The 13,157-nt window shown below is 40.4% G+C and overlaps 1 protein-coding gene across 1 annotated transcript in view; it reads left to right on the top strand.

Annotated features, from left to right (window-relative positions):
• The window catches only part of afg3l2 (AFG3-like AAA ATPase 2), an 89,557-nt gene that overhangs the window by 19,794 nt on the left and 56,606 nt on the right, over nucleotides 1-13,157 (top strand). Inside the window, exons 5-7 of the mRNA XM_041189866.1 lie at nucleotides 1,623-1,775; nucleotides 3,693-3,767; nucleotides 9,926-10,047. Coding sequence (XP_041045800.1) covers nucleotides 1,623-1,775; nucleotides 3,693-3,767; nucleotides 9,926-10,047 — 350 coding nt within the window. The remainder of the gene's footprint in view (nucleotides 1-1,622; nucleotides 1,776-3,692; nucleotides 3,768-9,925; nucleotides 10,048-13,157) is intronic.

Raw genomic sequence — 13,157 nt, 5'->3', positions numbered from 1 at the left:
AACAGAAAACAGAAGAGTTTGGATAAATGGATCATTTTCAAGTTGACAAGCTGTAACAAGTAAAGTACTGTAGGGATCAGTGCTGGCGTTTCAATATTTACAATCTATATCAATGACTTGGATGAAGGGACCAACTGTATTGTAGCCAAATTTGCTGATGACACAAAGAAAGGCTGGAAAGCCCATTGTGTGGAGGTTGCAGAGTCTGCAGAGGGATATAGATAGGTTAAGTGAGTTGGCAAAAATGTGGCAGTTGGAGTACAGTGTGGGAAAATCAGAGGTTGTCCACTTTGGCAGGAAGAATAGAAAAGCAGAATATTATTTAAATGGAGAGACATTGCAGAATGCTGCAGTGCAGAGGAATCTGGATATGCTTGTACATGAATCACAAAAAGTCAGCATGCAGAAACAACAAGTAATTAGGAAGGTAAATGGTGTGTTTGCCTTTATTGCAAGGGGGATGGAGCATAAAAGTAGGGAAATCTTGCTACAGCTGTCCAGGGCATTGATGAAACCACACCTGGAGTGCTCTGTACAAATTAGGTCTCCTTACATAAGGAGGGATATACTTGCATTGGAAGAAGGTTAAAGATGGTTCATTAGGCTGATTGCTGGGATGAAAGGGTTGTCTTATGAAGAAATGTTGAGCAGGTTGGTCCTATGCTCATTGGAGTTCAGAAAAATGAGAAGTGATTTTTTAAAAAACATATATGATTCTGAGGGGACTTGACAGGATAGATGCTGAGTGGATGTTTCCCTTCGTGGAGTAACCTAGAATTAGGAGGTGCAATTTCAAAATAGGGGTCTCCCATTTAAGACTGAGATGAGGAATTTCTTTTGAGAGTTGTTGGTCTTTGGATTTCTATTCCCCAGAGAGCACTGGAAGCTAGGTCATTGAATCTATTCGAGGCTAAGTTGGACAGATTTTTGATCTACAATGGAGTTGCTGGGGGTGAGGGGGTGTGGTGGGTCAGTTGGGAGGCAACAAAGTGGAGTTAAGGCCACAATCAGATTTTTATTGAATGGCGGAGCAGGCTCAATGGGCCGAATTGCATACTTTTTTTATTCACTCATGGGAAGGCCAGCATTTATTGCCCATTCCTAATTAGCGGTGAGCTGCCTTCTTGAGATGCTGCAGTCTATGTGGTGTAGGTAAACCCACAGTGCTGTTATGGAGAGAGTTTCAGGATTTTAATTTCTGTCCCAATTTCTTATGATCACAGAATTGTTACGGTGCAAAAGGAGACCATTTGGCCCATCGTGTCTGCACCGGCACTCTGAATGAGCATTCTGTCTCCGTGCCACTCTCCTGTCTTTTTCCTGTAACCCTGCAGATTGTTTCTATTTAAATAATCAACTAATGGCCTCTTGAATGCCTCAGTTGAAGTTGTCTCCACCACCGAGGCAGAGAAAAGTTTTTTTTTATCTCATTGCATTTGCTCCTTTTGTAAATCACTTTAATTTTGTGCCCTCTCACTCAGAGGACACAGTTGGTTTAAAGTTCTGCATTTAAGTAAAGCAGATATTGATTACATATAAATTCTTCATTTGATGTATATTTTGAATGTTGTCCTTCACTTACATCATATACTATTTAAGATCCCTTTATTTTTACTTTCCAGGGTGATATTCCATGGGACGATAAAGAATTTCGATTTTACTTTATAGGAGGTGCTGCATTTTGGGCAACTGTTGCTTATTACATTTTCTTCAGGAATATTGGCAGAGAAGTTACTTGGAAGGACTTTGTCAATAATTACCTTTCTAAAGGAATTGTAAGTGATAAAATATTTTGTATACCTAATTATTGCAAAATGGACTGTTATTTCAGATGGAGAAAGGAACTTTGCTATGTAAGATGTACACATGCAATTCAGATTATTTTCTTTTATCAAATACTGTCTACAATTATACATTCAAATGGAATTCTTTTTAATCTGAAATTCTACTTTCTAATATTCAGCGACGTGAATATAGAGGCAACATGATCAAGGGCACTGGTTCATGGTCTCTGAATAATTCAAGACCTATCTTTATTACATGGATTTCCAGGAGTTTTACTTTCAGTTTAGTGTTCAAGGTTCTTTCAATAAAGTTAAAACTTGTCATGGAGATTGTTTTTCATTGTAATACTTTTAAAACAATTTCAACATTCATGTATTTTTAATAAATGTAATTTTTTGGCAACAACTACAAAATCCCTATGAGCCTTAAAAGTACAGCAATTTTCACCACCTTTGCTGGGTTCATCTAATTGTGAAAATTCTCACTTTCTCAACTCCTATAAAATAACTGCTACTGAGCATACCTACTTCACTTGGCTATCTCGTATCTGATTCTCTTTTATTGTTTCTTTTTATCTTTAATTTTTGATTAAGGAGAACTTAGCATTTTGAGTGACTTTCGTTTGTGAAATGTACCTATGGATTTGATTAATTTATTTTGATGGCCTTTAATCCGGTTTGGTTTGATCTGGCTACTTCTGATAGCTGTACCTCCCTCTCTCAAACTGACCTGATTTGGTTCTTGTGGCTTGCTGTACCATTTTTTTAACCAAACAGATAAATTGATACCTGACAACCTCCATTCCTAGTGGGGGAAAATAAACAGATTTGTTAAATGCTGACATATGGGTAGAAATTCTAGCGGCTGCTTGGCGCACTGATTTGCATACACTGAGGCACCTCTTTTGCATTAAAATCTGGCATTTCTTTTTCTAAATTGAAACAGTGTACATGTTAAGCTTACACTAGCCAGCTAGTATTTGATTCAAAAACTTGCTCTGCTTACCAACGTTTTAAATAGTTGACCCATTGAAGCCTATTCACGCGTTCAGCACAACCAGAAAAATTTAGCTTGGCTTTACAGGGCAGTTTGAATTCTATTTTAAGTATGAGTTCTACATATTTAAAGTGCCAGTGAGTGCAGTGCTTGTTGAAGGTTTCATAAACAGATGTTTTGAAAATAAGCATTACTGAACACTAAGTAAGAAATCCATTCATTGGAATAGTTTCCTAATTTGGAATCTTTCTTGTTTGGATGTTTGATGTTCTTCAGGCAGACAGTAAACCAAACTGTAGGGTGTACTTTCAGATCTCCAGGTATCAAATGATCTTGTGACATTAGAATGCTCTACAACCAGTTTCACATGTAGGTGTATTCAGTGTTGTGATAGTAAGCAGACATTTTCTTAGGAGGATTTCATTGCAGCAAGGTTGACTGGCAGTAATTTCAATTTCAGTAATTCTCAAAATAAGGAAAATTTGGGAAGGGTGGGGGTCGGATTCCCACACAGGGCTGGATCCAAAATCATGTGGAGGAAGGCAGAAGTTGCTGAGGAGTGTGGGAAGCAGGGAAGCACAAGATGTTGGGCACAACATTATTCATGCAGTTACATCATGAACTTTTTTGTGGAATTTTTTTTATAAATTAAAAAATGTTTGTTTTTGGTTAATGGTTTTTCTTCAATAAAAGTTGGGTAACTGCGCTATTCAGAATCTAGATGGATTGAAAAAATTGCTTATTTTACTGTCATTGTAAATCTCCCTTTCAGTTTAAAGTCTAATAAATGGGTTTGTGAAAGACACATTCCTTGGGTTTCTTGGGAGTGCAAAGGTGAAGGTAATTTGAAGGTAATTAGATTGGTGAGGTTTTTTAATGACTAACTATATTTTCTGTTTTGTTGTTGCTAGGTGGACAGATTGGAAGTAGTAAACAAGCGTTACGTTAGAGTAGTTTTTGCTCCTGAAAAGTTAGCTGTGGATGGGGTAAGTTGGTCTAATACATTTCCAAAATTCCACATGGAGCATTGTTATGATTTGTTATATGCACTATATAAACAATAACTTGCATTCATAGAGAGCCTTTACCATCATAATACATTTGAAGTTACTTCCCTGGAGTGATTCCAAAGTTTAATTTGTTAACATAAATCATGAACAACAGTGGATCCAGCAGGGATCCACTCCATTTCTCACCTCTGCCTCTCTGAATAGCTACTCTTGTCATTACCCTGTTTTCTGTCTTACAGGTAGCTTGCTACCCATTCTTCTACCCGTCCCCGACTCCTTTTGAATTGACCTTGTATATTAGTCCATTGTGTAGTGCTTTACTGAAGGCCTTTGGGAATCCTGGGTATATTATATCTACTGCATAACCCTTGTCTATTTTATTTGATCATGAGATGTGGGCACCACCGGGAAGGGCAGCTTTTGTTCTCAATTCCTAATTCTACTTGAGAAGATGGTAGTGAGCTGCCTTCTTGAACACTGCAGTCCATGTGGTGTAGATATACCCATAGTGCTATTAGGAAGGGAGTTCCAGGATTTTGATCCAGTGACACTAAATGAATAACAATATATTTCCAAGTCAGGATGGTATGTGACTTGGAGAGAAACTTGCGGGTGATGGGTGTTTCCCTGGGCCTGCTGGCTTGTTCTAGGTGCTGGAGATAGAATGTTTGGAAGATGCTGTTGAAGGAATAGTTGACGAGTTGCTGCAGCACATCTTGTAGATAGTACGCACTGCTGCCACGGTGCATACAGTAGGAAGAATGAAGGTTTAAAGTGGTGCATGGGGTGCCTATTAAGCAGGCTGCTGTGCCCTGGATGAAATAGAGCTTCTTGAGTGTTTTTGGAACTACAGCCATCCAGGCCAGTGGGAGGTACTCCATCACAGTCTTCACTTGTGTCTTGTAGTTGGAGGCTTAGAGATTCAGGAGGCGCTTGGCCTGATACTTCACAGGTTGATTGTTAATGTTGAGAACTCCTAGGGTCACTCCTGAGTGTACAGCCACCGCTGGTGGGTTTGTCCTGCTGGCAGAACAGGATATACTTGGGGATGGTGACAGAGGAGTTTGGGACATTGGTTGAAAGGTATGATTCCCAGAGTATGACTATGCCAGGCTGTTGCCTGACTAGTCTGTGCAACAGCTCTTTCAATTTTGGTACAAGTCCCCAGATGTTGGTGACTTTTACTTAGTGGTTTGATTCAACTAAGTGGCTTGCTCTATGTTACCTCAAATCCAATTAATTTAGGCAAGCAAGACTTTCCCTTTTGTAATTTGTATTGATTATTCAGTATTATATTTTTGGTTTCTAAATGTTTTTCTGTTTTCTCCTTTAGTAGGGTTTCTATTTTTTTCTGCTACCAATATTAAGCTGGCTGATTTTATACATAGAATATAAAAGGAAAGAGGTCATGAGTTAGTGTACTGTCTACAACTTTGGGTGCTTTTTTATGTAAAGGACAATAAACTCATAGAACACGAATTGACCGAGATCATTCAGGCTTAAAAAAAAACTATGAGGAAGACTTGAGATATTGGGACAAATTTCTGAAGCAGAGAAAGCTAAGAGGAGATTTATGGCATTGTTTTCAAATTCTGAAGAATCTTCATAGCGTTAAGCGGGAACCATTGTTTCCCTCAGTAATTACATCAGTTTAAAATTTTTAAAGCCATGAAAGGTGTTTGGAGAATTCATTTGTACAGCGATTAGTTTTGGATTTCACCACAATGAACTGATAAGTACTGATAAATAGGCTGAATAGCTTCCTTATTTGGTTTTATATGCAGCTTTTATATCACATCCATTAAAATATTTCAACCAAAATATGCTTGTTGAATTCTTCCTACTGGATGACTGCTGGGTTATCACATGCTGTAGATTTCACTTTGTGGAGGCTACCTAAAATAACTCTGCTGACAAGATCCATTCAGATCATAGTCCAAATTGGTTAAGAATAATTTCCGTAAGAAAACTTGATTTGAGAAGTTGTAGGGTCATATGCAAAAATAAATGGTACAGTGAAGGCAGAGGAACGCAACAAAACTAATTCAGATACACGATAGAATGGTCCTCATCTACCAAGTCAAGTCATTTAACTAAGCTTGAAGGTGAAAGGAACAGAGGAGTGCCAGTATGATAGCAAAGAATCTACATTTACAGTCTTTCTAGCATTGTTGCTTTTATTTATTTGATCTTGAGAAATTTGTAACAAGCCATCTCTAGGTTATGGTTTGCTTGTCCATTTTAGAAGGCATTGAAAGGCAACCATCTAGTATGGGACTGGAGCTGTCTGTAGGCCAGATTGGATAAAGTTGCCCAACTCCCTTCTCTGAAGGGCCATTGTTGAGTTTTTGTAACAAATTGCAACTTTCATGGTCAGCTTTTCTAGTGCCAGTCCACAATTTACCAATTTGTCCTAGGCCCAACCATTTTCAGCTACTTCATCAATGACCTTCCTTCTATCATAAGGTCAGAAATGGGGATGTTTGCCTATGATCACACAATGTTCAGCACCATTTGCGGCTTCTCTGATACTGAAGCAGTCCATGTCCAAATTCAGCAAGACTTGGACAATATCCAGGCTTGGGGTGACAAGTGGAAAGTAACATTCGTGCCACATAAGTGCTAGGCAATGACTATCTCCAACAAGAGAGAATCTGACCATTGCCCCATGACATTCAATGATATCACCATCGTTGAATCCCCCACTATCAATGTCCTGGGAGTTACCATTGACCAGAAACTGAACTGGACTAGCCATATAAATACTGTGGCTACAAGAGCAGGTCAGAAGCTATCCCGAGGCAAGTAACTCACCACTTGACTCACCAGTCCAGTTTACAGGGCCCAAGTTAGGTGTGATGGAATACTCTCCACTTGCCTGGTTGAACCATCCAGGACAAAGCAGCCTGCTTGATTGACACCCCATCCAGAAACATTCACTTGATGCACCATTGGACGTAGTGTGTACCATCTACAAGATGCACTGCAAGAACTGATCAAATCTCTGTAGGCAGCACCTTCCAAACCCTAGACCACTAACACCTAGAAGGACAAGGGCAGCAGACAGATGGGAACACCACCACCTGGAAGTTCCCCTCCAAGTCACTTATCATCCTGACTTTGGAAATATATTGCCTGGAACTCCCTTACAGCACTGTGGGTTACCTGCAGCACAGGGACTGCAACGATTTAAGAAGGCAGCTCACCACCACCTTCTCAAGGGCAATTAAGGATGTGCAATAAATGCTGGCCTAGTCAGTGATTCCCATATCCCATGGACGACAAAAAAAAAGGTTTTTTGAATTCCTTCCTAACCTGCAATGGTGGGAATTTAACTTATGACTATTGGATTGCTAGTTCAGTAATATAACCAGTACACTAGCATAGCTGAGGTAATGGCCCACATTTTGCAGTAGTAATGATTGCAAAGTGGCAGAAACTTCTGGAGGCCACACATGCACAGTTAAACATGGAAATCCTGAAGTTGCCATCATTGGTTCTATACTTCTCCTCAGTACATCATTGAAATCCACACCGACTGTCATCGTTTGGAAAACACTGAACTGATGAGAACATGATGTTTTACGCTAACTGTCCCACTGTAAAATCTCTTGAAAAAGTTGCACCTTATATATTATATATTGGTGGAATGTCAAATTTCTTCATTAAGATATAAAAAAACCCACATTGACATTAAAAAAAACCCCACGTTTGATAGTTCAGATTCTATCTTAATCCCATTTGTATGCACCAATTTCATTCTTTGTAAAATGAAATTAAAAAGTGACGGATAATCATTGCATTTTTTTTCTTGCTATCTGTGAGAATGCTTCAAAGTATTATGATATGGCAGGTGGTAACTGCCAGGCTGACCAATTCCCAAAGGGAAACTTGGCCAAGCTATCACAACGTTTTGCAATTTGTGTGAGAAGGTATGTGCACTGAGGTCAGAAGTAAAGATTTCACTACCACTTTTGGAGATTTTAAACATTAAATTAAAACATTTATTAAGAAAAGAAAACTTAAACACAAGATTATGGTTAAACAATTACATTTAGTCATACAACATTTCTCAAAATATTTCTACTTAACTAGACTCCCAAATAAACACCCTTTTCCAGGCAACAGTCCAAATAGATTCTTAATCTATAAAACATCCAGTAAAATTACCGCAAGGCACACTTTGTTGCAATAAGGGAGGTATTTCACAGTTTCTCTCTTCCTCTCACTCAACGCTGGAAATCCAAGGATTTTATCAAAACCTTGATTTCTGGAACAAGCAAACACTTCTTTGGGGTGGCTAGAGGCTGCATCTTCACAAGTCTGTTGTCACACAGTCCAACTTTCAAGATCTCACATGGCCACAGACCATACGGCTTTCAATCTTTTCTTAAATATGTTTTCTCCCTTTTGAGCTTCAGAAACCAGTGTTTTAAACTTCCTTTGAAACTCAAACTCTTCCAAATAAACGATCTTTCATGTTTCCATTTTGCCTTTGCTTTTGGGCCAATAAACCATGATATCCCCACTGCTTGTTTACCTATGAACTCCTGCAAGATGCAACCATTTTCCTTGTCATCTTCTAATTCTCCTTTTGAAATTCAAACAATTTATCTGCAAATGTTAGCTCATCCATTTCCATTTCAAAATGCCTGCTTACACCTAACTCCTTTGATGATTCAAACCTTGCAGTCTGAATTGTCTTCAGTTTAATTAAATTAGTCACACATACAATTCACACACACACACACACACACACACACACACACAGAGTCCCCATGAGCCTGCTTCAGTATCCCACAATAATATTTTAAAAAATGATATTTCCTTTACAAAGGTGATTAGTTGCATACCCTAGTGGTTCACATCACTATTGCGGGAAACCCCCTTGACTTGGTGCCAGATTCAAACTAATGTTGGGAAAGAGGAAACCTATAGAGATTGCTAGATCCAAAGTGAGTCCTACAGCTCTCTTTGAGGTCAGCAATTTGCACCATTGCTTTACCACTGACCATAAAACCTGAGCTATTCTGCCTTAATCTCTGAAGTAAAATCTAAATACAGTTCTGATGTATTCCAAAGGAGATTACAGTTCTATTCTCATTCTTGATACTTATTCATAGTGATGGTTTAACTTGGAATCCTATGGTACATGATTAGACTTGGCCTTTTAATCACAGAACTCTGTCTTGCAGACATCACTTGAGTTGTACATTGCTTACTTTTTTCTGTAGTTTTTAAGAAAATAATTACTTTGAGTATTCTATTATGATTTAAGATTTTGCCAGATATTTCTTTTGTGCTCTGTGCCAATGGCCATTCATCTATGAGAGCCCTTATACCCTGTGAAGCAAAGTGTGACTAACATGCAACATTTCTAATATAGTATTAGCCAGGTGTAGAATAAAAAGCCTTGTTAAAAATATGTTAAAACTAAAACCATGTTCTGTTAGTCTTTGGAAAAATAAACACCCTATTGCCTTGGGCTATCGACTGTATCAAATGAATCACAGGTAAATGTTTACTTGGCTTAGTGATGGCTCTCACTTCTGGGTCAGAAGTTGTGAATTCAACAGGACAAGTACAGATTATCTAGGCTGACATGACAGTGTGGTTTTGAAGGAGTGGCACATCATCAGAATTGCCGTCAATTGGTTGAGATGTTAAACTGAAGAGGTAAAAGGTCCAATGGTAGTATTGAAAGAAGAGCAGTGGATATCTGATGGTGTCCTTGCCAACCATTATCCCTCAGCCAGCACTACCAAAGCAGATTAACAGGTCATTTCTCTTCACTGTGTGCTACAATCAAATTGACCACTATGCGTGTCTACATAACAACAGTGGCTACGCTTCAAAAGTAATTCATTGGCTGTAAATTACTTTGGAATGAACTGAGGACGTTAAAGATGCTATATAATTGCAAATTCTTGTTCACAATTAAAGTTGTGCAGTAGTTGTGATATTGTGCCTCCAAGCTTCTCTGGAAAAAAATAATTGAAATACTTTCTATTTTTAAGCAAACCAGTCTTAATTGTTAGACAACAAACCAATTAGAGTATGGCATACACTTTTAGTGAGAATATAATCAGTTTCATACTTTTAATTGTTCATCTGTTTCCTTACATTTACAACAGTATGTATGGTTTAACATCGGTAGTGTGGACACCTTTGAGCGGAATCTGGAGACGGCGCAGCAGGAACAGGGCATAGAAAGTGAAAATAGGATACCAGTAGTATATTCAACAGAGAGCGATGGGTAAGGAAAGAGCATGTTAATTATGCTTAATTACTTTATTCTTAATTTCTTTTTGTACATAATCATTTTGTGTAACAAAAGTAAAAACATAAATTGAGAACAAAATAAAATTCTGTACATCCTTAGTGTGGAAAAGTTGACAGTACGGAAGAAGGAAATGGGTAAAGCGGTAACTCACTATGTGAGTGGGTAGAAGGAACAACTCTTTGTTCCTCTTTGCCAGCAGCCATAGCGTTCCGTGAACTGCAATGAATTCAATAACTGTTTCTGGTTGCAAATGAGCTGTTAGCTTGTTGCATTTCTGACTAGGAAATGAGAGTTCAAATCTGATTTTTAATTTATGCTCGCGTTTGGGCTTGCCTGAGAAAGTGAGCCCTACTAGTCTCAGGCAACCTTGCCTTAGCAGAGGGAGATTGTCCAATGGGCATGCACAAGTGAAGTGTTTCTTTTCTAGACAGGTTAACCAATATTGCAGCTGCAAAGTTGCTTGCATGGAGGAATTAACAAAAACTAATAATTCTTTCCTTTCTCAGCCTTACAATAAGATGAACTTATATAACATTATTTAACATAATGGTGTCCCAAGGCACATCACAGGAGCATTATAAAAAAAAAAGCCGACACCGCTGCGTGCCCGTCGAACGGAAGATCAGAATGACGCGCAGTGTCATCGGGACGCACGCCTAATGTAACCGTGTGTCATTTTACACATCAGCGTGCGGGGCCCACCCCCACACGCTGAACAGAAGATTCTGCCCTATATGTTGTTTTAAGAATAATCTTAAGAAAGGAGGTAGGTTTTAAGAAGAGTCTGAAAGGAGGAAAGCGAGGTAGGGAAAGTGTAAGGAGGGTAATTCCAGAGCTTGGGACCAAGGCAACTGAAGGCATGGCCATCAATGGATCAATTAAAATTGCCACCATTACCTCATGGGGTTGAAGGTCTGGGTGCCATATTTAAACGAAACCCGGACAGGCATCCACTCCCTGCAATTCTTCCCATCATTCTGCCTTTTCGAGAGGAAGATTTTGAACTGGAATTGCTGCCATCCACTCTGCACCTGCCATACTTGTATCCCTGGAGCTCCTGCCCCTCCAGTGTGGAACACTAACTAGGGAGCTAATGTTACTCTTCAATAGGCCTGCATACTCTTAAAGGGTTTTGCTGTTCATCGAGATGATAGTCAATCCTTTTGCCTGCCTGCAGGACAAAAGAGCACCTAACATCAAGTAGTGCTCAAAGATTGGCGGTGGAGTACCTGACATCTGTATATTGGCCACTGCAGAGGAGGAGACTGTTGAAATCACTGGGGAGGAAGGCAGATGCTCAATTGTAAATGGAGAGTCCAGGGTTTCAACACATTAGAGTGAAGATGTCTCCAACTTGGAGTTGAGAACTGGACGTACTGGAAACATGCATTATATAGTGATGGGCAAAGGGATTGGACATAACCACAAGTTAATCTTTGTGTTTTACACGACAGGTCCTTGCAGTCAGGAGCCACGCCAAAAGCAGTCTGTAGCAAGCCAGAACTCCATCTCTGAGGATGATGACTCAGAAGACTCAAAGGATGCACCGTCATATCATCACCACCAACCCCCCCCCCCACCCACCCGCACCTTTCACCAGTGCAGACAGTCACCTAGGTGCGATAGCATTTGAGATTAGGCTCAGGGTCAGAACCACCGAAATGTTGCAACCTGATGGAGTATTTGACAACCAAAGTCCCTGACTGTTGGAGACTAGACCCATTGTGATGACAGGCCCCTGGGAATGTCTGCAAGAAACTTGCTGGAGATGCAGAGATATGTAGGGGATCGTCAGACAGATGCCAGAGGCTATGCTCTGCCTGGAGTGAATGGTGGAGGAGCCCATCCAAACCACAAGTCCTGTCATATCTCTGGCATGTGAGTGCATGACTTCCTCTATGGATAGGTTGGCGACCACCATGGAGAGCTAGGTCCAGCAGGATACTTGGTGGCTGCCAAATATGTGCTCGGACCCATCGCTCTTGCTCTATATGTTGCTGGCTAGGTAAGTGGAGCACCTTGATTGCCCCCTCCAGCTATCCACTTCCCCTCCTGGGGTCAGGGAGGGGGAGCACTCACAAGCTGCCTAAGGACCATCATCTCAGGATGCTTCAACAGCAAGCTGCTGCTCCTCTCCCCTCTACCTGTGATCCCAGTGCCTCCATCAGGTGAGGCCAAGGAGCCTCAGCTATGCAGGAGACCCTCAGGTGGCTGGAGCCCTCTAGGCCTCGGACCACCAAAAGACGGCCACCAAGGTCATCTTGGGCAATGGGGCATAGCACTCAGCAGAGTGTCTCCACCTCAGCTGCAGATGTTGAGGTTGCACCTAGGTGTCATGTTAGAAAATGTAAGCAGTGTACAGGTGCCCAATCATTCTATACATTGTAAATTTATGTATGAATATAGTTTGAATCACTTTATTCATGTATGTTGAGTGGTCATGCAATGGGGTGTTTTGCCACCCGGTGGGAGCTTTTAAGGGCTTGGCACTTCACTGACAATCAATGATGGCTGATTATGGGCACACCATTTATTGTGGTGCCTCAGAAGTAGTGGCATGTCTGAGCTTCTTGACATATGTATGCCATCAGTTGTTCCTTGCATCTGGGGAAATCCAGCTATGGAGCCAAATTCAAGTTACTCTGCCTGTGGTATATTCGGTTATGCACAATTACTCAGGATTGTGCTGGCCCCACGTTGCCATCATCCTGAGCTGCCGCATTTCATTGACGTTCTGGCTGTTGATGTGCCCGCCTCTGAGCCATCCTCTGCTGGTTCCTCTCCTGCTGCACCAGAGCCTCCAAAATCACTGGGTGCACAAGATCCATCTTGTCTACCTGAGGTGAACTACAGACACGGGCAGGTAAAGATCTGGTCAGCAATGTCTATATGGCCCTCCTCCCTGATCTGAGCTTCTGACCTATGGAAAGTGTGTCGTTTTGAATCATGAAACAATCATCAATTGTTTTAAAAACCCATCTGTTCACTAATGTCCTTTAAGGAAGAAAATCTGCCATCCTTACCTGCTCTGGCTAGTAGGGTGGATAAAGGGGAACCAATAGATGTAATAAACTTGGATTTCC

This window comes from Carcharodon carcharias, chromosome 6 (genome assembly GCF_017639515.1).
Source record: "Carcharodon carcharias isolate sCarCar2 chromosome 6, sCarCar2.pri, whole genome shotgun sequence".
Taxonomy (NCBI): domain Eukaryota; kingdom Metazoa; phylum Chordata; class Chondrichthyes; order Lamniformes; family Lamnidae; genus Carcharodon; species Carcharodon carcharias.
The sequence above is the reverse complement of the archived record's forward strand: the minus strand, read 5'-3'. Positions and strand labels throughout refer to the sequence as shown.